The sequence below is a fragment of the Phodopus roborovskii genome, unplaced genomic scaffold, assembly GCF_943737965.1.
Source record: "Phodopus roborovskii unplaced genomic scaffold, PHOROB, whole genome shotgun sequence".
Taxonomy (NCBI): domain Eukaryota; kingdom Metazoa; phylum Chordata; class Mammalia; order Rodentia; family Cricetidae; genus Phodopus; species Phodopus roborovskii.
This window is the reverse complement of record NW_026126602.1, coordinates 4,249,422-4,273,602: the sequence shown is the minus strand read 5'-3', so window position 1 is coordinate 4,273,602 and position 24,181 is coordinate 4,249,422. Positions and strand designations below refer to the sequence as shown.

The 24,181-nt window shown below is 42.4% G+C and overlaps 1 protein-coding gene across 1 annotated transcript; it reads right to left on the bottom strand.

Moving 5' to 3' along the window:
• Positions 1–246: 246 nt before the first annotated feature.
• On the bottom strand, positions 247–738 carry LOC127237391 (protein BEX3-like). The gene has a single exon (XM_051205642.1). It carries the CDS (start codon positions 712–714, stop codon positions 400–402), a length of 315 nt encoding a protein of 104 aa, XP_051061599.1. The 5' UTR covers positions 715–738; the 3' UTR covers positions 247–399.
• Positions 739–24,181: the final 23,443 nt, after the last annotated feature.

Sequence of the window (24,181 nt, the reverse complement as noted above, 5' to 3'; positions counted from 1 at the left end):
AGCTTTGGGGTGAGTCTGTAGGACTGGGGAGTTTGTGTGTGTCAGCCACAGTTTCCATCAGATGCTGAGATGACAAATCCACAGTTGAAGAGCCAATCATGTAAAATCAAACTGCATCGTGCTCACTCTTTTTTTTTTTTTTTTTTTGCTTTTCAGTTTTTTTTTTTTTTTTTTTACTTTACATTTTCCATGCAAATGGGCAACACTGTATCGTTGACAGAAACTTACAGAGTGGGAAGGCAATCTGCAATTAGAGAAGCTGGCAACACAAGACCCAGCTGGCACATGGAAGTAACACAAGGCTCACCACAAACAGATCAGTAAAGGCATGTCAGGAAAATGCAAGGTACAGGAATACATCGGGAATCACAGTATGAATCTCATGGATAATGGCTGAAGTCAAGGCATAAGGCAGAATTCATCGTGATGATCATGGTGATTAGAGAGCTCCCCCATAAGAATACACAGGCAATTTCTCAACTGTAGCTCCCTAAGTTTTCTCCTGACTTCTCTCATCTCCTCCATGAACATTTCCATATCATCTCCATCTCCACCCAACCCATCATGAATCTGCCTGTTGGGTATGACCCATCGAAAGTTAGGGGCAAATCGGCGAGCCTGTCCTCTTAGGTTGTGGTTGTTTGCTGCAGGCTGGTGGCCATCACCTCCTCCCAAAGGGCGGTCTTCTTGTCCATTCTGCAGGGGCTGATCCATTTCTTCGTTTTCCTGGGCCTATCCCTTGCTGCACAGTTCTCCTCTCAATTGTCACTCCGAGATGTTCCTGCCGCGACTTTCGGCTACTGGACCTGCTCTGCTCGCCCAGGGCCCGATGCCAGCCTGCCCTGCGCAGGGAAGCAGGTGGGCAGACACGAGTGACAACTCACATCGTGCTCACTCTTAGAGCACCAGAGATGCCAAGGAAAGTTCTCAGGACCAGAATGGAACAGCATGTGTCAGACCTGGCAAAACAGAGCCCAGGAGGCCAAAGACAGATGGCTCTCAGGTGGGGTTTTCCTGAAAACAGAAGCTCACCTGGAAGACTGGTAAACATAGCCACAAGGAAGTGCAGTCTCCCCACGGAGGTCATCTCTGCTAGGACACCTACTCCACAGCCTCCCATCCAACCTTGGTCTGATGCCACCCTCACTATGAATCCTTGGAGTCCAGGAGAACTGTTTGAAAACAACTTATTTAACCTTCCTCATTTTTTCTTTACACACCCCAATCTCCTTTGTCTCCTTGGTGATGCCGATGACCCCCTTATCACTTTGGTATCCCAGACTGTACTCTCAGCAAATTATTCAGTAATGAGCAAATTCCTTAACAACAACAGCCGGGGGGGGGGGGCATTTTCGGATGTTACTTTAGTTGACATCTATGAGTCAGAGAATGTGTAGGAAGAGTGGCAGGAGAGGTCAGGGGAAAGGGAAAGGGTATTGAGAAAGGAAGCTAGCTATCCATGTTGGAGCTGAGAAGGCAGGGGAAAACAGAGGGGGAGGAGAGGCAGAGACAGGGACTGGCCAGTCTGCCTGCTGCCTTTCCAAGTGGCAAGGAGAGGTCCAGCCTACTCTTTAGCCATTGTTTCTGAAGAAAACATGATGAAAGTCAGACAAAATAATTCCCCAAAGTGCTTGCCTATGACAGTTTGGTCTTTGGGCTTTACTAGACTTAACTTTCCTGGGACCTTGAGGGAAATCTTCAGCCGAAGTCCATTAAGCAAATTAAAACACAAGAGAAAAATAAACACAGATTGATGGAGATAGCAGTTTTATGAGGGAAAGAAGGCAGCAAGCTCCCGGCTGGTATTTAAAATCTCCAGCCCTCAGCCCTTCTAACTCCTAAGAAATGCTCTCTCTAAGGCACATTGTCAGGCATAAAAGAAAGTTACTAGAACTTTGTACTCCACAAATACAAGAGTTGGCACAAGCTGAAATAAAAACACACTTTATAAGATGGGGAATCTTATAAAGTTCTTAACACAAGGCAGGGAAGTAAGTGGCAAACGTAGTAGTATCATCTATACCATCCATGCCACAACAGAAAACAAATAACATTAATATACATGTTTCCCCAAACTAGAAACCTGAATGTTCCAGAATCGCTTTGAACCCATGTGAATGAATTTTATCTATAGGACAAAGGGTTCTATAATAACATAAACACTTAATAAGGGACAAAAAAGATTTATTATAAACATGTATGGAATGTCTTAGCCGTGCAAAGGGGAAGGGGCAAAGGATTCCTACTGGGATTGATTTTTGTCTTGTAGGAACTTAAAATTTTATTTCAGACATTTAAAAATAAAGTTATCATTTGTTCTTTGTCCCCAAAGTTAGGAATATTCCCTGGGGCCAATGACTGAGCACCATGTGTATTTTCCTAAGGGGCAAAGTGGCATTAGATTTTCCATTTAGATCTCTGGGGCAGATTCTGAGGCCCTGTGCAATTCCTCACTTTGCCCTGAGGTTATGGAAAGCAAGCTGGTGCCGGCCTGGCTCTGCCACTGATTCTCAGGCACCAGCAGGGTCCTCTCTGGGCAGAGTTGTGGTGAATGGACTGCTGATGCCTACACCCAAGTTCAGTTCTTGGATTTTCTAAACCAAATAAATTCAGCATTTCAAAATGTCCTTGAGTTCCTAATGACTAGAGCTTTCTAAATAGAGCGAAACTCTTGATTTCAGCAATCTCTACCTTTCTCTTCATTTGCATATCTACTGTCTGCTTTCAGGGTCACAGCCTGTGTGGGGTATTCCCAAACACAGAGGAAAAGATAAAGCCCAGGTATCTAAACCTATAACAATGAGGGTCTACTGCTTTCTAGAAATAGCATGGGGTTATCTTTCAGAAAGGAAAAGAAATCAAATGATAAGTACTGTTTTTAATAGATAAAGGCACGTTTTCCCATTATAAAAGACCATACTTTTAAAATGAAAGGACAAGTCAGGCCTGGCAGAGTAGGCCTGATGATAAGTTCAAGGCCTGAAAGGACTACAGATTGAGCTCAAGGGCAGCTGTGTAACTTGGAAATATTGTCTCAAAATAAAAAGTTAAGAGGCTGAGGCCAGGTCTGCCTGGGTGGACCTATGACCCCCCCCCAGGACTGGGGAGGAGAAAGAGGTGTGTCTTAGGAGCTTGCTGGCCAGCCAGTCTAGCCAAAATGAGGAGTGTCTGGTTCAGAAAGAGGGACGAGAGAAGGGAAGATGGGAAGACAGGCAGGCAGACAGACAGACAGACAGATAGACAGGGGCAGAGAGAGACTTTTCCTTTGAGACAATTAAGTAGAGAATGATGGGAAAAGACACCCAACATCCTCCTCTGGCTCCTCTGCATGTGCACAAAGCTCCAAAAACCTATACACTTGAATTTGTGCACCACTCACACATACAACACACAACATGCCTGCGCACACACATGTACACATATATAACTACACACATGCACGTGTGTACAAACACACATATATACACACACATAACCACAAAGAAACATTTTAAAAGACAGGAAATAACTCAGGAGTGCAACACTTGTCTAGCATGCATGGGATTCTGCATTCACTCCTTGGTACCCAAGAACAAACAATACCACAAAGGACAAGATTTTCCTGCCATCCAAGGCATCCAAATGACCCTGTAAGAATCCTAAAGCCAGCTAGCTGCTGGTCTCTTAAATGAAAATCAAGTCCAACCTCTGTTTTTTCACAGGTCTCTGGGAAGGCTAACCAGTTCAAACCCAGTGAGACCTTAAGCCTCCATTTTGCAAATCATTTAACAACTCTCTGGAATTCTTCCACAACAGCAGCCTTAAGAAATAAGAAGATGACATTCTGGGGTCCTGTTTTGCTTGTCTTTTCCCTCTGTTTAATGTAGTTGGGAATGGCCAGGAAAATGAATGGATCTTGCAAAAATCAGAGACAGGAGTTTTAAATATTCCCCAAACCTTGTTGCCAAAGGAAAAACTTAGAGACAAGAGTTTTCCCAACCCCCACATGAAATTAGAAATAATCACCCCCTGGAAGTGCCCATGACTTTTAACATCCGTGGAATGCTTGCTTGAGTTAATATCAAATATTATTACCACGTCTGGGTTGGCGAGTGAAATTTCTGTGCAGGATTGGAACCTGGATTTTTCCCATGCAGCCTTGTTAGTGGCATGAACTCTGCCGTGAAAACTCAGATTTTCGGCCAGTATTCTCATTTGTCAAAATGTTAGAAATGTAAAATCTCACACCATGCATAGTAGAGTCAGAGCTATGGGGTGAGGGACTGGTGAGAGGGGTACCTTAAGGAAATCAGGTCAATAAGAATAACTGTTTAAACAGAGCAACAGTGAGGACCAGGTCCTTGAGCACAAGGGTTTGCAAGAAGCAAGGGGGCTTTGACTGAAGTCCTGGAGAAACTTTACCCCCTAGAGACTGTGAAAGAAATTGCAACTTCTAAGAGAGACAGAAGGCCCTTCATCAAGGTGGCCAGCAAGAAGTACACATCCTAATTAATTTGTTAGGAGGGCGTTGAGCAAGAGAGCAGAACTTCACTGTTCCTGTGGACTATACTAGATGACTGCTACATCTAGGAAGAGTGATGATAGGGCTTGTCACTGTACTCCGACTGGTCTGTGGAGGACGGCATCTCCGTGTTAATTGGGAGCTTATTGTTCATTTGCTAACTCAACTTTCATAGATGCGTCCTATTAACTCAATATAATGCTGACATGCCCAATCATCAGGAGGTGCCAGCTACAGGGAACCCTTTCTTTCCCTACACCTACTCCTCCTCCCCACCCTCCCTCCCTCTCCACTTCCTTTCTGATTAAGTCTCTTATAGTCCCCACGGACCACAAACTTGCTATGTCGCTGAGAATGACCTTGGGCTCTTTAGCCCTCCCATTCCCACCACTACCCTGCACACTAGGTTTATAGGCAATGCACCACCATGCCTAGTTTTCTGCAGTGCTAAAGATCAAACCCAGGGCTTCAAGCTTGCTAGACAAGCTACCCCCTCACACACACACACACACACACACACACACACACACACACACACCACCGTCGCCTCATTTTTCTAGACAGAATTTAACCATGTAACCCAGTCTAACTCTAATCTTTCTATATGGTTTAGGCTGGCCTGAAACATCCTCTAGCATCATCCTCCAAAGTGCTAAAATGAGAGAAGGGTGCTACCAAGCTCAGGGAGGGGCCTCCTTCTTAGAACAGGCTACTTGAACACAAGCATTCATTCAAAAACACTGCTGAGTGTCATTTAGAGCCAGGCTTGAGCTACATCTTAAAAGGCAGCTTGGTAACTCTAGGATCCAAACTTATAATCTGGATCACCAAAGCAAGCACTGAGCAAAAGCATTTTGGGGATTTCTTCCTGCTTTAAAAAAAAAGTAAAATAAGATCTCATTTTCATGGCCTTATTATTTGTTTATAACTAGTGTTCTTTAATTTATAAACTTCAAGAATCCAGGTTCATTATTGTGATTTTTTTTACTCCCCCTTAATCTAAACTGTACATTCAAAAGGTTACCAGACAGTCTCACCCACTGGTTCTCACCCTTGGAGCCTGCCGACATGGAGGCTAGAGATAAATGCTAGCTGGAATTTTAAATACATGCTTACAAATTATTGCAAACCTCAGACATAATAAATAAATGACAGGAAGCTCCCTCGGCTTATTCCCACAGAACTTCAGCCCCCCCTCCCTAAGGGAAGCCTTATCAGGGATTCCCCCCCCCCAGAGATGTCACCCTTCTTTCCAAGCACAAGCCGGGGACTAGAAGTGGTTGATGGGCAGCTCCTATTATCTGGCTCAAAGAAACAAGCTTTCCAGCACTCTTAGGAGCCAGCCCTTCTGTGCCTGCTACGTTTCTGACTTTTCCTACTTCTGGGAGTGCACAGTTGGATTGAATGATGGAAAAAGTCATGCCACACCAACATTTTCCTTTCGAGAAGCTGTTCAGAGTTCAGCCACAGGGCAAGCTCTTTTTGCATTTATCTTGGAGTGAGAAAAAAAAATGGAAATGGTTGTAATGTGACATGCTGACATAGGAGAATAAAAATGAGGAAGGATTACAAAGGCATTGGCAAAGAAAAGAGGCTTACCAATGGCCAGGCATTTGGGGACAGGGAGGAGCGTAATGCAATGGGACTGAACACATGCATATGCATGATCGTGTGTGTGTGTGCACCCACACACAGAGAGAAAGAGAGAGAGGCTCCATGAATAGGGATGCACAACTGAAGAAGTCTGTGATACAGCATAAATGTTAGCAAACCAATATTTCTTTCATGGAGTAACAGGTGTTATCCCACTGTCCTAAGCACTGCACACAGTGTTCTGAAGTGCTTGGGTCCCGTAAGAAGACTCATTTTGCATGTGTCAAAAGCCACAAGTATCAATCATCCGAAAGACCCATAGCCAGATGAATGCAGCATGATGGACAAATGAAAGATTTGAGTCATATGCAATCATCCACCTACAGGCAGAGTAGGACTCCTCTGCCTGGGGACTTGATTTAGCTCAGCAGGCTTTGATATAGGAGTCCCACTTCATTCAAGAGTTAGGTGGGAGTTAGTCTGTCACTGCTCAAGTGCCTACAGACAGTCTTGGTTCACTTTGTCAACCTAAGACACTCTTACTAGGACTTATTCCGGAGATCATGGAGGAATGAGTCTCCATCTTGAATGGCTTCATTGTAACTGCCAGGCCTGCATGCTGCTCTCCCCTAAGACTTGGTTTTCACCTTGGTAATAGTGACAGTCAGAGAACTGATCTCTACTAACGATGATGATCAACATGTGTTGCATGCAAGGCATTTTCCCATTAAACAGGCTTTGCCATTGTTACGTTTACCAGATCAAACAAAAGAAGTGCAGGGAAATTTCTGCAGTCTGGACTTTGAATGTCAGCTAACCATATACTGCAGACTCCGACTCCAGCTTGTAGCACCCCTGGGAGGTGGCAGCAACTTCAAAGGTGTACCCTGGACGAAGAAGTTAAGTAATTGTCTGCCCTCTTCAGAGGAGCATCAGGACCCTTCCTGACTTTGCTTCCTGGCCACCATGGGTGTGAACAGGCCTCTGCCATGTTGTTTCTACCACAATGTCCTGTGACCACAGTAACAGAACCGAGCAACCATATTTTGCAATCTGATTCCAGAGCTTTCATTAATTTTTTTACACTTGTTTTATGTATTTTGCCTGTGCGTGTGTGTATGTGCGCGCGTGCACGCGTGCACGTGCACTGGTGCCACATGTATGTCTATGCCCATAGGGGTCAGAATAAAGTATTGGATCCCCTCCTGGAAGTGGAGTTATAAGATCCATTGTGGGTACTAGGAACTGAACCCCACTACTCTAAGAGTACAAGTGCTCTTAACCACTGAACCATCTCTCCAGCCCCAAGAACTTGCTTGCATTCTTAACATTCTAATTTCTTTTACACATGAAAACATGTGCAATGTATAAATGTATGGAATAAATATGTATGAACCAAAGTATATTTAAGCTTTCTTCCAGCTTCGCTATTTCAGAGGCAGTACTACAGGTGGCAGCCTAGTGTTTTGATTATGGTGCCCATCCTTCCATGCAGATGTGTTGCTCTGCAGCCCCAGTGTCCAGCCACAACCCCAGGAAATTCATAGACCAGAACCTACAAAAATCTGAGTTACAATGCTAAGATATATAGGGCTAACTAACTAGTAGTGAAATCTGACCCAGGTCTATGGCCACTTTTAGAACTATCTAAAAGACAAAGAACAATTCTTTGTGCTAGTGTAATTAGTCTCTCTTCTGCGTTTGGAGTTTTTGCAATGAGTTTACATGGCAATTGTAGCCTCCTCTGTCCAAAATAACGGAGGCAGAGCAGGTCGCTCTAGGAGAGTCGGACAAGGGCTGTGATGTAGAAATGAGCTATGCTTTATTACTATTCCATCTCTGTGTATTTTATGAGGCTTCCATATGCACTATTCATCTGTCTAGAACTAGATAAGTCATCCAGGGCCTTTGGCTACCTGCTTGACTTACAGCTTCAGCACCAGTGAGCCTCCCTGACCCTGAGCACCTGTGTCAAGATCCCTACATTTCCATTTACTACTCTCAGACTTAGCCATTTCAGTCATTCAAGTGGCACGAGGTCCCCACAGGACTCTAGTAACATCAGAAACCTAACTACCAGCCTATAATTCTACCGCTTAAGGATTAGAGGATCCTTAGTTCAAGGAGAAGCAAAAATATTCTAAGCCAACCTGGGCTACATGCTGTTTCAAAAATAATAAACAAATCTTACCACCAAGAGCTCATCCATTTGGGGTAAGACATCACCTTTTAGTTTTTAAGCATATTTGAGAAACAAGCCCTAATCAGAACCGGAACTTTCAAGCTTCTACCATCTCTCATATTGCTCTGGGGATAGGAGCATGTTTGCACTCCCCACTAAGTGGCTCAGGTCTCTGTTGTAGAGGAGGATGTGCAGTCATGAGGCACCTCCTTGACCACAACATTAATTGGGGTGACTGGCTTACAGTTTCAGAAGTTCACTCAATTATCATGGTGAGGAGCCCAGTAATGTGCAGGCAGACACGATGCCAGAGCTGAGTGTCCTACATCTTACAGGCAACAGGAAGTCGACTGACTGTCACACTGAGGGAAGCTTGAGGAAAAAAAAGATTTCATAGCCCATCCCACAGTGACACACTTCCAACAGAAACTGTGGCCCAGATATAAGGTGTGCCCTCCAGCCTCAGGGTCTAGATTAAAGGCATGAGCCATCCAGCTTCCTCCAACAATACTACACTTCCTCCAACCGAGCCACACCTCCTAATAGTGCTACTCCCGAGTGCCAGTTTCCAGTGAGATCCAACTATCCTGCAAAACCTTCTCAAGTTCCAGCTCAGCCCTTGTTCTCTTCTGCCAGCTATTGGCCAGAGGTGAGTCTGGGCCCAATCTGGGCTGCCTGTCCCCTACAACCTCTTTCCCCCACTCCCCCGCCCGAACTCCCTGGGTTGGCCCCTGATCCTGCTGCTCCTGTCTCCCCATCGAGAGCACCCTTGGAGCTCTGATACACCCCCACCCATCCCCACCGCCAGCCTATCCCCCCTACCCTGTGCCCTACCCTACAGAGGGTGCTGCCGCTCTGGTTGAGCACTGGGATAGAGGGTGGAGCCAACAGTCCACCCTACTTCGGAGACTTTTAGGAGCAACTCTGAACAAAGGAGACCTGACTATCCACTCGGGACCACCTGTAATTTCCACCGGCTTGGTCTCTGACCCTGCCTCCAGTCCTCTGCTGGAGTCCTGGGCCCCTCCCAGAGATCCGCCTATCTCTGTGGGTCCACTCTGAGTTCCTGCTGGCAAAATCCTTGACCCCCAAATCCAGACCTCTGCCAAAGAAAGAGGTCTCAGCTGGAGAGCTTCAGTTTCCAGTGAGATCTGACTATCCTGCAAAACCTTCTCAAGTTCCAGCTCAGCCCTTGCCCTCTTCCGCCAGCTATTGGCCAGAGCTATTGGCCAGAGGACCACTGTGAGTACCTGCTGGCATCTTCTTCTGGATCCTAATCCTTGACCCCATCCCTGGATCCCTGTCTGCGGAGAAACCTCCTAGAGAGCTTGGACCACACAGAGCTACAGATATTGAATCTCAGACCCCCCCATCGGGGAAGTACCATAGAGAGAGGGGGGATACACCACCAACACCTACTGGAAGAAGCTATGGGAAGAAGGCAATACAAGAGAACACCTAACAACAGAAAGACAAGCATGACACCACCAGAATCTAGGGAATCTACACCAATTAGAATGGAACACAACAACAAAGCAAAGGAAGCAGAAGGATACGACTTAAAAATTACCATCATAAAAATGATAGAGGCCCTCAAAGAAGATGTGAGAAAATCCCTTAAAGAAAAAAAAGTGGAAGAAATGAACAAATTCCTTAAGGAAAGTACAGAAAGCCAAGAAAAAACAATTTAGCAGGTGAAGGAAACAGTTCAAGACTTGAAAACTGAAATAGAGAAAATAAAGACAACACAAACGGAAGGAATGCTGGAAATTAAAAAGCTGGGCAAAAAATCGGCAACTACAGACACAAGCATAACCGACAGAATTCAAGAGATGGAAGAGAGAATCTCAGGCACAGAAGATAAACTAGAACAAATAGATTCATCAACCAAAGAAAATCATAAATCCAACAAATCCTTAACACAAAACATCCAGGAAATGTGGGACACCATGAAAAGGCCAAACCTAAGAATAATAGGCATAGAGGAAGGTGAGGAAGCCCAGCTCAAAGGTGCTGAAAACATATTCAACAAAATGATCGAGGAAAACTTTCCAAATCTGTAGAAGGACATGCCCATGAAAGTACAAGAAGCATACCGAACCCCAAATAGGCTGGACCAAAGAAAAAAGACCCCTTGACATATAACAATCAAAACACCTAGCATACAGAATAAAGAAAGAATATTAAGAGCAGCGAAGGAAAAAGGACAGGAAACATATAAAGGCAGACCTATCAAAATTACACCTGACTTCTCCATGGAAACCCTCAAGGCCAGAAGGTCCTGGATAGATGTTCTAAAAGTATTAAGAGAACACGGATGCCAGCCTAGGCTACTATATCCAGCAAAACTCTCAATCAATATAGATGGAGAGAACAAGATATTTAATGACAAAACCAGATTTTCCCAATACGTATCTACAAATCCAGCCCTACAGAAAGTATTGGAAGGAAAACTCCAACCCAAGGAAGGTAACTACGCCCACAAAAATGTAGGCAACAGATAATCCAACTACACCAGAAACCAAGGGTGAAGCAGAACTAATATATTCACAATACCACTGCCAACAAAAAACCTAAATCAAACAAGCATCAACAATCAATGGTCCTTACTCACCCTCAACATTAATGGTCTTAACTCACCTATAAAAAGACACAGGCTAACAGAATGGATACGAAGACAGAATCCATCCTTCTGCTGCATACAAGAAACACATCTAAGCTTCAAAGATAGACATTACCTCAGGGTAAAAGGTTGGGAAAAGGTTGTCCAATCAAATGGAAATAAGAAGCAAGCAGGCGTAGCTATCCTAATATCTAACAAGTTAGACTTCAAACCAAAATTAGTCAAAAGAGATGAAGACGGTCATTTCATATTCATTGCAGGAGAAATCCATCAACACAAGGTCTCTATGCCCCTAATACAAAGTCACCCACATTCGTAAATGAAACACTACTAAAACTCAAAGCTCATATAAAACCTCACACACTTATAGTGGGAGACTTCAACACACCACTCTCAACACTAGACAGGACCACAAATCAGAAACTCAACAAAGAAACAAACGAATTAACAGAAGTTATGTCTCAACTGGGGTTAACAGACATCTATAGAACATTCCATCCAAAGACAAAAGAATATACCTTCTTCTCTGCTCCACATGGAACCTTCTTTAAAATCGACCACATACTAGGTGACATAACAAACCTCAGCAGTTACAAGAGAATAGGAATAGTCCCCTGTATCTTATCGGACCACCATGCTTTAAAATTGGAATTCAACAACAACACAAACAGCAGAAAACCTGCAAATTCATGGAAACTGAACAATGTGCAATTGCACCACTCCTGGGTCAAAGAAGAAATAAAGAAAGAAATTAAAGACTTTCTAATATTCAACGAGAATGAGGATACAACATACCCGAACTTATGGGACTCCTTGAAAGCAGTGCTACGAGGGAAGTTCATTGCACTAAGTGCCCATATGAAGAAAACAGAGGATAGTCACATAAGAGAATTAACAGCCCAACTGAAAACCTTAGAACAGAGAGAAGCGAATTCTCCCCGCAGGAGTAGACGCCAGGAAATAATCAACTTGAGGGCTGAAATCAACAAAATAGAAACCAGGAAAACAATACAAAAAAATCAATGCAAGGAAGAGTTGGTTTTTGAGAAAATCAACAAGATAGACAAACCTTTATCCAAATTAAGGAAAAAGCAGAGACAGAACATGCAAATTAACAAAATCAGAAACGAAACGGGGAACATAACAACAGACAGAGGAAATCCACACAATTTTCAGGTCATACTTTGAAAATCTGTATTCCACAAAAATTGAAAATTCAAAGGAAAAGGATAAGTTTCTGGATAACTATCACTTACCAAAATTAAATCAAGAACAGACAAACAACTTAAATAGACCTATAACCCGCAATGAAATAGAAGCAGTCATCGAAAACCTTCCAACCAAAAAAAGTCCAGGGCCAGATGGATTCAGCGCAGAATTCTACCAGACATTCAAGGAAGAACTAATACCACTACTCCTCAAACTGTTCCACAAGATAGAAACAGAAGGTTCATTGCCAAACTCTTTTTATGAGGCCACAATAACTTTGGTACCCAAACCTCACAAAGACACAACTAAGAAAGAAAACTACAGACCAATATCCCTGATGAACATCGATGCAAAAATACTCAATAAAATACTGGCAAACCGAATTCAAGAATACATCAGAGAAATCATCCACCATGACCAAGTAGGCTTCATCCCTGGAATGCAGGGATGGTTTAACATACGAAAATCTATCAACGTGATCCACCATATAAACAAACAGAAAAAGAAAATATGATTATCTCCCTAGATGCAGAAAAAGCCTTCGACAAAATTCAACACCCTTTCATGATAAAGGTATTGGAGAGGTCAGGGATAACAGGAACATACCTAAACATAATAAGAGTAATATACAGCAAACCAACTGCCAACATCAAACTGAATGGAGAGAAACTTAAGCCAATTCCTCTAAAATCAGGAACAAGACAAGGCTGTCCTCTCTCTCCATATCTCTTCAATATCATACTAGAAGTTCTAGCTAATGCTATAAGACAACAAAAGGAGATCAAGGGGATCCAAATTGGAAAGGAAGAAGTCAAACTGTCTCTATTTGCAGATGATATGATAGTTTACATAAGCGACCCAATAAACTCTACCAGGGAACTCCTCCAGCTGCTAAACACCTTCAGAAAACTAGCAGGATACAAGATAAACTAAAAAAAAAAAATCAGTAGCCCTACTTTTTTCAGACGACAAAGAGACAGAGAAAGAAATCAGAGAAATATCACCCTTTACAATAGCCACAAGCAACATAAAGTATCTTGGTGTAACGCTTACCAAACAAGTAAAAGACCTATATAATAAGAACTTTGTGACTCTAAAGAAAGAAATTAAAGAAGATACCAGAAAATGGAAAGATCTCCCATGCTCTTGGATAGGTATGATAAACATAGTAAAAATGGCAATCTTACAAAAAGCAATCTACAGATTCAATGCAACCCCCATTAAAATCCCACCAAAATTCTTCACCGTCGTTGAAAGGATAATAATCAACTTTATATGGAAAAACAAAAGATCCAGGATAGCCAAAACAACCCTATACAATAAAAGAACTTCAGGAGGTATCACCATTCCTGACTCTACTACAGAGCTATAGTTCTGAAAACAGCCTGGTATTGGCATAAAAATAGACAGGTAGACCAATGGAATCGAATTGAAAATCCTGATATTAATCCATGCACCTATGAACACCTGATTTTCGACAAAACAGCTAAAATTATACAATGGGGCAAGGGCAGCATCTTCAACAAATGGTGCTGGCACAATTGGATGAGGGTATGTAGAAGACTGCAGATAGACCCATGTCTGTCGCCATGCACAAAACTCAAGTCCAAATGGATCAAAGACCTCAACATCAATCCAGCCACATTGGACCTCTTAGAAGAGAAAGTAGGAGATACCCTTGAACAAATTGGTATAGGAGACTGCTTCTTGAACATAACTCCAGGGGCACAGACAATGAAAGAAACAATTAATAAATGGGACCTCTTCAAACTTAGAAGCTTCTGTAAGGCAAAGGACACAGTGGAGAAGACCAAACGGCAGCCCACAGACTGGGAAAATATTTTCACCAAGCCTATATCCGACAAAGGGCTGATCTCCAAAATATACAAAGAACTCAAGAAACTATTAAAAAATGGGGTACAGAACTGAAGGAAGAATTCTCAATAGAGGAAATCAAAAAGGCTGAAAGACACTTAAGAAAATGTTCCACATCCTTAGCTATCAGGGAAATGCAAATCAAAACAACTTTGAGATACCATCTTACCCCTGCCAGAATGGCTAAAATTAGAAACACCAGTGATGACTTATGTTGGAGAGGATTTGGAGAAAGTGGAACACTCCTCCACTGCTGGTGGGAGTGCAAACTCATACAGCCATTTTGGAGTTCAGTATGGCCGTTCCTCAGGAAAATGGGAATTAGTTTACCACAGGACCTGGCAATCCCCCTCTTAGGCATATACCCAAAGGATTCACATGCATGCAACAAAGACATCTGTTCAACTATGTTCATATCAGTACTATTTGTAATAGCAAGAACCTGGAAGCAACCTAGATGCCCCTCAATTGAAGAATGGTTAATGAAGATGTGGCACATCTACACAATGGAATACAACTCTGCAGAAAAAAATAATGGTATCTTGAAATTCGCAGGCAAGTGGATGGCACTTGAAGAAACCCTCCTGAATGAGGTAACCCAGTCACAAAAAGAGGAACACAGTATGTACTCACTCATATATGGATTTTAGACCTAGAGCAAAGGATCGCCAGCCTATAATTCACATCACCAGAGGAACTAGGATACAAGGTGTATTCTAAGAGATTCATATAAAGTCCCTCACAGAACTGGGAAGGGACAAGTCCCCCAGAGCTCAGGTGAAGTGGGGGGAGGCAGCAAATGGAGAGAGAAGTAGGAGAAAATGAGGGGGAGGAAAGGAAAACATGTGCGACCAGGAAGATTGGGCCTGGTTAGGAATAGAAGATAGGAAAGAGAGAGAGACAGAGACAGAGAGAGAGAACATAAAAGAGGGAGCCAATATTGGTTTAAAGATAAAATTGAACACAAAGAAAAGTCTAGAGAACTACAAGACTGCTCCCAACTAACAATTTGAGCTTCTGTGGAAAGGCTATCATAAATGCCCTTCCCAGAGAGTGAGATCAACAACTAACTTCTCCATGGAGCCCTCAACTAATGCCTGTTGAGAACAGGACCAAACACCCATACATAAACACTGAGTCGAACTAGAACCCAGATGCAGATGGAGAGGACAAGACCATGCGGCAGAAACACATAGAGACAGCTGACCTGAACAAGGAGGAGCTAACGGCCACTAGACTCATAGCTGGGAAGCCAGCATGGGACTGACTTAGGCCCCCCTGAATATGGGTCTCAGCCAGAAGGACTGAGCAGTCTAAGAGACCTCAAACAGTAGAGCCAGGATGTATCCCTGGTGCACAAAAGGACTTTGTGAACATATCCCCCATGGAGTGATAACTGCCTTAATCTAGAGACAGGAGAGAAGCCCTAGTCCCTACTTCACATGACCTGTCAGATCTACATGACCCCAACTGGATGGCATTCCCCTACATATGGAATTGGGGTGGGAGGGATGGGAGGGGAGGGTGGTTAGAGTGCATTGGAGAGGGCAGAGAGGGTAAAAGGGAGGGAAGGAGGGAGGGAGGGAGAGGGAACTGGGATTGACATGTAAAATAATAAATTAAATTAAAAAAAAATGCTTTGACTCCAAAATTTAAGTTCAAGGACAAGTTACTGGGGAAAAGGATTTCTATTTTTGTTTCCACAGAAAATGAAAAGATGTGGATTCCTTCCAGACTAATGTGGTTTGATCACGCCAGACCGCCTGAAACAGAGTACAAGGTGATCTACATTCAAAACAGCTGGACAAAGCAGCCTTACAGACTACAGCCAGGATTTCTGAATCTTCTTCGAATCCCCCATGACAGTGCCCCTTACCAGCAGGAAGTAGTTTGGAAAGAACGACGCCCAAATTCCCAAATATTGTGTGTAAATGTTTGTTTTCATTTAATTGGACTTTGTTATATAAAATAAAATAAAATAAAAATAAATAAATAAAAATAGTGCTATGCCCTATGAACTTATAGAGGCCAAACCCATTTAAATTACCAGTCTCTAAAGAAGTTATGTAACTTTAACACTGAGCATGTCTTGGGCACAACATTTTTAATGTCTCCAGTTAGTAGCCCTGCATCTCTGCAGATTTCACACCCATGAATTCAGCCTCAGAATGAAAATGTTAAAATATGAAAGAATCACATTTAAGTCTATGTGGACTCCTTTCACATCATCATCTTGTCAATGATGTGAGGTATCTATTTCCATAGTATTTATCCCACCAGCCACCGCAAGTAACCCAGGGACAATCTATAGCATTTAGAAACATGCATACAGGTTATATGCAATTATGATACTATTTTATCCCAGTGCCCAGATATAACTGAGTCTGTGGATATGTGGGACAAATGTACTGCAAGTCTCTTGGAAGAGGTCACTTACCAAGACAGCCTCAAGGATTAGCACTCTGCTGTGGATTTACTTGTCACATTGCCTGACTTAGCCCAAAGAGGTTGGGGGGGGGGTTGCCAGACACCCATGTTTCTTGAAGACAGAAATCTTAGGAATACTGTTTTATTCCCTGGTGGCACTATGGACACATAAGTAGCATGCCAAAGTCCAGATTCTTCCATAGACTATTAAGTAGACCAACACCAATAAAACTTCATTTAAACACATTTTATAGATGTTTCCTGGACCATACTTGGAGAAAACACCACTAAAAAAGCATTGTGAGCCCATTTAAGAAAGAGTCTAGAATAGGCAAATCTAAGGAGCCAAAGAATGTGTAGATGGTTACTAGGGCTAGGGAGGGGGTCAGAAGTGCTGGCTTCATAGGAGTAGGGTCTCCTTTGGGGGAGGCGATGAAGATCTGGGATTAGGTAGTAGTGGGGGATACATGGCACTGAGTATACAAGATACCTCAGGATTGAACACTAGAAAACAGAGAAAGGCGTACATATTATGTTACACAGATTTTACACAATAGATGCACACCACACATGCTGTACATCATGAAACCACTGCTGTGCCATTGAGCCATTATGATGGCTAAGTCTGTGTTGGGTTGGATTAGTGTTTCTGACTTGGTTGCCCTCTGTGGATCAAAGCATAAGTCATGTGTCCTTACCTTACTCTCTATGGCTCCCAGGTAAATGGATTAAGAATAGTGTGTCTATTCCTTTATTTTAGTTTGTGACAATATATGGAAATCTATCTCAGTGTAGAAGGAATAGGCTATCACCACTACGATGTAAAAATTATGAGGCTCAGACTGTACAACCAAGATTAACTGCAAGAATAATATTATCAGTATGCTTTCTGCCACCATAACAAAATCCCTGAGTCACTCAGCTTATAGAGAGAAAAGGTTGGCTTCAGCTCACAGTTTTAGAGGTGCCCATTCATGATCAGCTGTCCTTGTAAAGCTTTGGGCCTGTAGTGAAGCAGCACAGCATTCTGGGAACACATGGCAGAATGAAGCTACTCATCTCAGCCAAGAAGCCGAAGGAAGAATCTGGGGTCAGAGGCCCACAGTCCTCAAGGCACATCCCCAATAATCCTAAACATCCTAGCACATCCCACCTCTTGCTCTCAATTTTATAGAAACAAAGCCTTCAAATAATAGAATCTTTACAATGACTTGTCGGGAGCTTTGAAAAACCCGTTTGCTGGATTTCTCATTGGCAAATAACTAAAAAGACTGTCACATATGGGGATGGGTTACTCATTTTTGTAATAGTCAACATTTCATGTTCGCTGAGCTTTTCTATGATTGGTGGATCATGGCAGCACACTAATCTTAAGACTTTAACTTGTTTTCAATTCAGTTTCAACCTACAGAAAACATGCCTAGGGACACATAGGCCCCCTGTGGCTTCCCTAGGCTTCACTCCCATAGTAGAGAAACTAATATGGGTGCAGAGGCCTAACCACAGCCCTCAACCTCACCACACCAGTTCTAAAATCCTGGCTTTCCGGGATCCTGTTAACTGCATTTAGTCATCACAGTTCTGCCTCTCCCTGTCTGTGAGCATTTCCCTGGGTTACTTGTCACGACTTGACAAATTCAAGGAGTTCTGGTCAGGTGTGTCATGGGTTGTTCTCAGACCAATGTTTTTGGATCATGTTGAGGCTATAGATTTGGGGGAATAAAACCACGGTGACCCATTCCTGGTTAGGTCCCATCGTTGAAGCAGTCTGCTGGCCTTCTTACATAACGTTAGCATTATTGCTTTGCCTTGTCTGCTGGAAACAGGGATTAAGCCAAGCTCCTACCAGGAGGGAGGGGAATTAAACTGCATTTCCTGGAGTTTAACAATAATCCATGTAGATCATTTGGAATTTTCCATAAAGTAACATGTATTCCTTCCCCCTATAACATTTACTGTGTCCTTCACTCATAGGGACTTAGCAGTATTGATTTCTTTCTTGGTTATTATAATATCATAGCATTGCTGTTTATTTTGTTGCTCAAATTGTGTCAGCTATGGCCATGAGGAATTCATTTAGTTTGGCTTTACTGTCCCTTTGATATGTTCAACCACTCCACACCCTCTGTTTTTCTCTTTTTTAAGTACTTCCTTATTTTCTTACACTAACAAGATGATCCAGGCTCATCTTGCTTATTTTTCCTGCCCTTGGTCTAAAACCAGCCAATTTTCCACGGAGTTGTGGTTCCTTTGGTTGGAGAATAAGACTATATGCGGGTTCTGGGCAATGAGTGCATACATTACTACTGGAGTGTCACTGTCTAGGTTGTCTAAGAAGACATAGTTAATAAGTAAGTATATGTGGACTAATATTTACACACATACCTACTTTTCCTCCTGAGAAGATATGATAGGTGATAATAGAGGAAAGATGGTGCACAGGTAGATTATAGGTGATGGATAGATGATGGGTGATGGATAGAGGATAGATAGTACACAGGGCATCCTCATCCATATCACAGGATTTATTCTTTTGTTTCTTAATAGTTCCCTTGACAGTGTGAAACCTGATTCTCCCCCCCCCATTAGCCACGATCTATTAATGCATTTGTTCACCTTAGAGTATACACATAGTTTTTTTGCATGTGTGTATGTGCATGTGTGTGTCATTGAATGTTTGTATTTGTAAGCATGTGTGAGGAGGCCAGAGGTCAGGATCAGGCTTCTTCTCAGTTGCTATCTAATTTTTGAGACTTTCACTGAGTCTAGAGCCCACTGAGCTGTCTAGCGAGCTTCAGATCATTCTGAAATCATCTCCCCAGTGCTAGGATACAGGCACATGCTACAGTGCCCAGCTTTTACATGGGTCCAGGGTATCCAAACTTAGGTCCTCATACTTTGATGGAATCACTTTCCTAACTGAGCCTCCATGGTTCTTGGAACAGTTTTATAGGCTTGATAACCCTTGACAAACTTTTATAGACCTGCTAACTTTTCTATCCAAAAAACAAAAGTAATCAACCAAAGTGTAGAATTTCTATACTGACCTTTTGTCTTTAGGCTTAAATAGGTAAAAAAAAAAATACCTTTTTTCAGTTTTATTAGTAGTTTTCCCTCCATCTCCCCCGAGGAGGTCCATCACACATTTATGACAGGCAAGTCTTCTTGTTGCTCTTGAAATCCATTTCAGGAAGCCCCACATTCTGGTTGAGTTTTCTTCACTCACACACAGAAGCTTTGAATTTAGAGAAGGAAAGCCAAATCCAAAGCCAGCATTGGTTTACATGAATTGGAACTACAGGAGCTTTGATTCATTCATGAAGTCAGGTGGCCCCCACCCTACCACTACAGAGAGTATTGCTGATGACTTGACATTTGTCTAAGAGACCCTCTGTCATCACACCCTCCCCTGATCACTCACCACAACTACCCACTTTCTATACACATGGTTTTGCGTTTTCATAGCAGCACATAATTGGCATCATTTAATATGTGTCCTTTGGACTGGGCTGCTTTCCCTTAGCAACATGAATCTGAACCATCCTTATAGTTGTGAAGATCAGCCTACTGAGCAGTACTGCTGCCCACAGTAAGATGTACAAAACGTTATGTCTGCATTTCCATGTTGAAGAACATCTGTGCTGTCCCTAGTTCCTAGTGGTTCCATAAAGCTATGCTATAGATATTGTTTAATTTGTTTTTGTGTGAACACAAGGTTTTGATTCACTTGAATAAGTGCCTTAGAGTTGTTTGGTTTCCACCGTAAGCCTGTGTCTAACTATGCAATAAACTTTATCTAGCCACTTTCCAAATGGGTAAGCCACACTGCACTTTGCAAGCAAGGTATAAACGTCCCTTCTTCTCCTTGGCTTCATTGAGTACAAGATTATTGTCTGTCAATTTCAGTTTTCATTGAAGCCATAAGTAATTATAGTTTTAGAAATCACTTAGCAACAGATAATGGGAGATGTCCACTCAACAGCTTTGCTACTTACAAATCTTCTTTGATACCCCATTTCAGATGGTTTTTGCTCATTTCTTCCAAAGAAAAACATAAATATATTTTATTTATTCTTTGAGAATTTTGCTTGCTTGCAATATATATATTTTGATCATATTCACCCCCCACATTCTCCCTAACTCCTCCTAGACCCATCCACACTTTGCCATCCCCTCCCAACTCTGTGTCCTCCTGTTTAAAAAGAGTAATAACAATCCACCAAGTCTAATTTGTGTTGCCTGTGTACTCAAAGGTGTGGAGTCATACGCTGGTCAACCTACCAGGGGCCATACCCTTAAAGCAAACGGGCTTTCCCCCCCAGAAGCTGTCAATGGCTCCTCAATTAGGGGAGGAGTCTCAAGAGCCCCTCCCCACTCCATGATGAGATGTTGATGCCTTGATTTTATGCAGGTCCTGGGCAGACAGCCATGGCTGCTGTGAGTTCATGAGGGCAGATGTACCCTCATGTCCAGAAGCCAGTTTTACTCCCATCCCCTCTTACAATTTCTCTGCATCCTCTCTCACAATGGTCTCTGAGCCTTACTGGGAGGGGTGTGATAGAGATGCCCTATTGGTCACTATTGCTCATTTTTTAATTAGGTCGTTTGCTCATTGTCAAATTTTAAGATATATATATATATACACACACATATGACTTTTTATCAGACATACAACATGTAAATATTTTCAAAACTGTGGCTAGTCTTTTCATTTTCTTAACAGCATTTTTCAAAAAGCTAAAGTTTTGATTTGGTCAAGTCCAGTTTATAACTATTTTTAATTATTTCGTAAATTGAGTTTGGCAGTGCAATTTTAGCACAAAATTCAAGATGAAAGTTTAGCACGAAATCCAGAAGATTCTCAATGTTAACATACAGAAGCTTTACAACTTGACCAGCTACTAGTTATGCCTTATGGAGAGTGTTGTTTGTCATTGTTCCAGCCATTTGTCAAAAATAACATCATCTCATCTAATGACATCTGTATCCCCAACAACCCTGAGCTGCCTGGCTTTTGATGGGCTCTGCGCCCTGTTCTGTTGGCCCACGTGTTGATCTCATTAGTTGCCCTTCCTTGATTGAAGCAGTGTTGCGTTAGGTTTAAAGTTGGTCATTGTGGGCCCTCCCACTTCATCTTTTCAGGGTTCCTTTAACTGTCCCACTCAGCTTTGTTTTCAAATATGCTTTAGAATAACCTGACTGGCATTTCCAAAGCAAATGTCTGGAATTTTAACTAGGACTCTACTAAACATGAAAGCAAGCCAAATCTTAATATAAGTGCATGAGCCTGGTGTATCTTTTCTATCCTTTCAGAGTTTCTCTGATTCATCATCAGCACATAACCCTCCCACAACAGGAAAAGTGACTGATACAAAATACAAAAATATGAATGGCTTTTGTATGTCTTTCCTATGGCCTGCAAAGATGTTAAGCAGGTATTTTAGAAAGAAAATGAAAGAGATTCTTTGGCTGATCCTGTGGACTTGATGAATAGTAAAATCTGATTTGAAGCATGCTGAAGGGAGTTTAAAGAATGAGCCTACACTTTTTCTCTCATCACACACTTTTCACAGCATCCATGAACAGAGTCCACATAAGAAAAGATGCTCAAACAGCTCGAAACTAGTGAGCCAGAAGCTGATGCTCCACCGAGAACTGTAGTTTATCTCATACAGGCAACACTACCGTGTTTGACAACACCTTTTGTGAGGCAGGAGCCCTCTCTCCTAACATGACTCAATATGGAATGCAATCTGACAATGCAATACAAAATCATAAAAGCCCAGAAGCCCCCTTCCCAGGAATTGGTCCTACAGACATTCTTAGAAAAGTAAAAAAATGTGAGATTATTAATATCTTTATATTAGAAGAAAGAAACAGCCTCATGTATGCACAGCAATGAACTATGTATGTTACTCTAGCTCTGAACATTATGCAGACTTAAAAAGTAAATTTGGGCAAAGCATCTGCTTTATTGGCATAAGAAATTTAAGAAAATGCAGTAAGTAGTTAAGCACCACTGGTAATATCCTTCTAACTAGACCTGCATATCTCAATTAAAATTTTGATGTATTGTCCCATTGAAGCCTGGAGACAAACAGGCTTGAAACCAGGTCTTTTGTGACACATAAAAATTTTCAATAATAATGAAAGAGTGCTCATCATGTACAAACATTTTTATCAGGGGTTGGGAGTTCTTGCACCTTAATATTGTATTCTTGCCTTCTGGGCGCTGTTAAGTTCTACTTGGATTCTCCTGTTTTTCTAAAGGTATTTTATTAATAGCCATTTGCTTAAAGCAAATAAATTTATGCTGTTAAAGTCTTAAATGTTAATTTCACCTCTATCTTTTAAATTTTAACTTACATAGTACTGATGGTCCATAAAGCATGGAAGTACAGGAACCTGTAATTGGAATTCTGGGTTCATGCCCATTTAGTGATGGGGGCTGGGATGTAGTCTGGAGATGTCGTTTTAGAAAAGTGATCTCACTTGCAAAGGAGGCCCTGGCTAAGTTGTCTAATGGATCAGGCTGTTGACTTGGAAGGATAAAAAGAGAGGCAGGTAGACGCTGAACAAGTCTATTGAGAACTTTGGGGTTCTAGAACCTCCAGGCATCTGGAAACAAAGGCAATAAGAACCTTTCCTTTGCCAAGGCTCTAGGGAAAGGCCCTTGAGTTAGTGAAGGATCACTTGTGCCTTGTGAGAATCAGAAATGGCTTCAAGGGATTCAGGAAGATCCTGGGAACTACAGCTCACTGACTGAGTAAGTAGAACCAGGTCCCTCCCACCCATCACCCAGGAAACCAGTCTACAGATGGCACTGGGAATCTGCCTTCTCAGTAACAGAGGAACCCCAGTTTTCTGACAAGCCCAGCAAGGGCAAGCCCTGGCTTCAGAGTGGTTAAACAGTATGTGTGGGGCTGCCACTGCTGTGGCTATTGTCTTGATCTGCTTCAGAGCAGATTCTGATGCAATGGATGGAAACTGACTAGATATGGAAACTGACACATCATCTGTCTGCCTCTCTGTATCTAGTGTAAAGCCACCGGGCAACACATTTCCCTAAGGAGACAGATGGTATTGTAGGTTTGGTGGCCTCTACAGTTTGACATGGTTCCTGGGGCCTGACACTGCACTGTGAAAGCAGCCAAGCATAGTATACCACCATATAGGCCACCACCTACCACCAATATACCACCGTATATACCACCATATAGGCAAACCCCAGTTCCAATAAAACTTTATTTAGAAAAATAGATCTGATTTTCTGAGCCTTGTCCTTCACCAGCATCCAGGTACCACATTGCTTAGAAACTGGAAACTCCACTGTGGTCCTCTGCTAATCCATGCTTGAAACACTGAGCCCTGCTTTCAAATTTCTCAGTTGGGAAAGCTATCTCCATGGGAATGACTAGCACCTTGGGAAGATTCTAGGCAGTTGCAGAAAATAATAGTAGAAAAAACAAAACAAAAAACCCAAAACTGTACCAATTTTGAGGAATCTTGAGTTAGTGTCCTGGATAATTACCAGAAATATCACAGTAGCCTCACTCCAGCCAAGTCCTGTTGCTTGAAGATGGCATTGTTTGGGTGGAGAAAGATCTTGTTGTAAGTCAGTCTCCAACAAGAAAGCCAACTCTCACTTTTGCACCTCTTTTAAATAAGCCTTTGTTGTTTAAATAAGTTCCTTTGTTGTCCCTGTTCCTCACTTCAACATCTCCCACCCATTGTCCTCTCTCCACTCAAATTCACCAGAAGCCAAACATGT

Bases quoted from the DNA above. Each gene is read 5' to 3' on its own strand.
- LOC127237391 (XM_051205642.1), bottom strand. From the start codon at position 714: ATGGATCAGCCCCTGCAGAATGGACAAGAAGACCGCCCTTTGGGAGGA.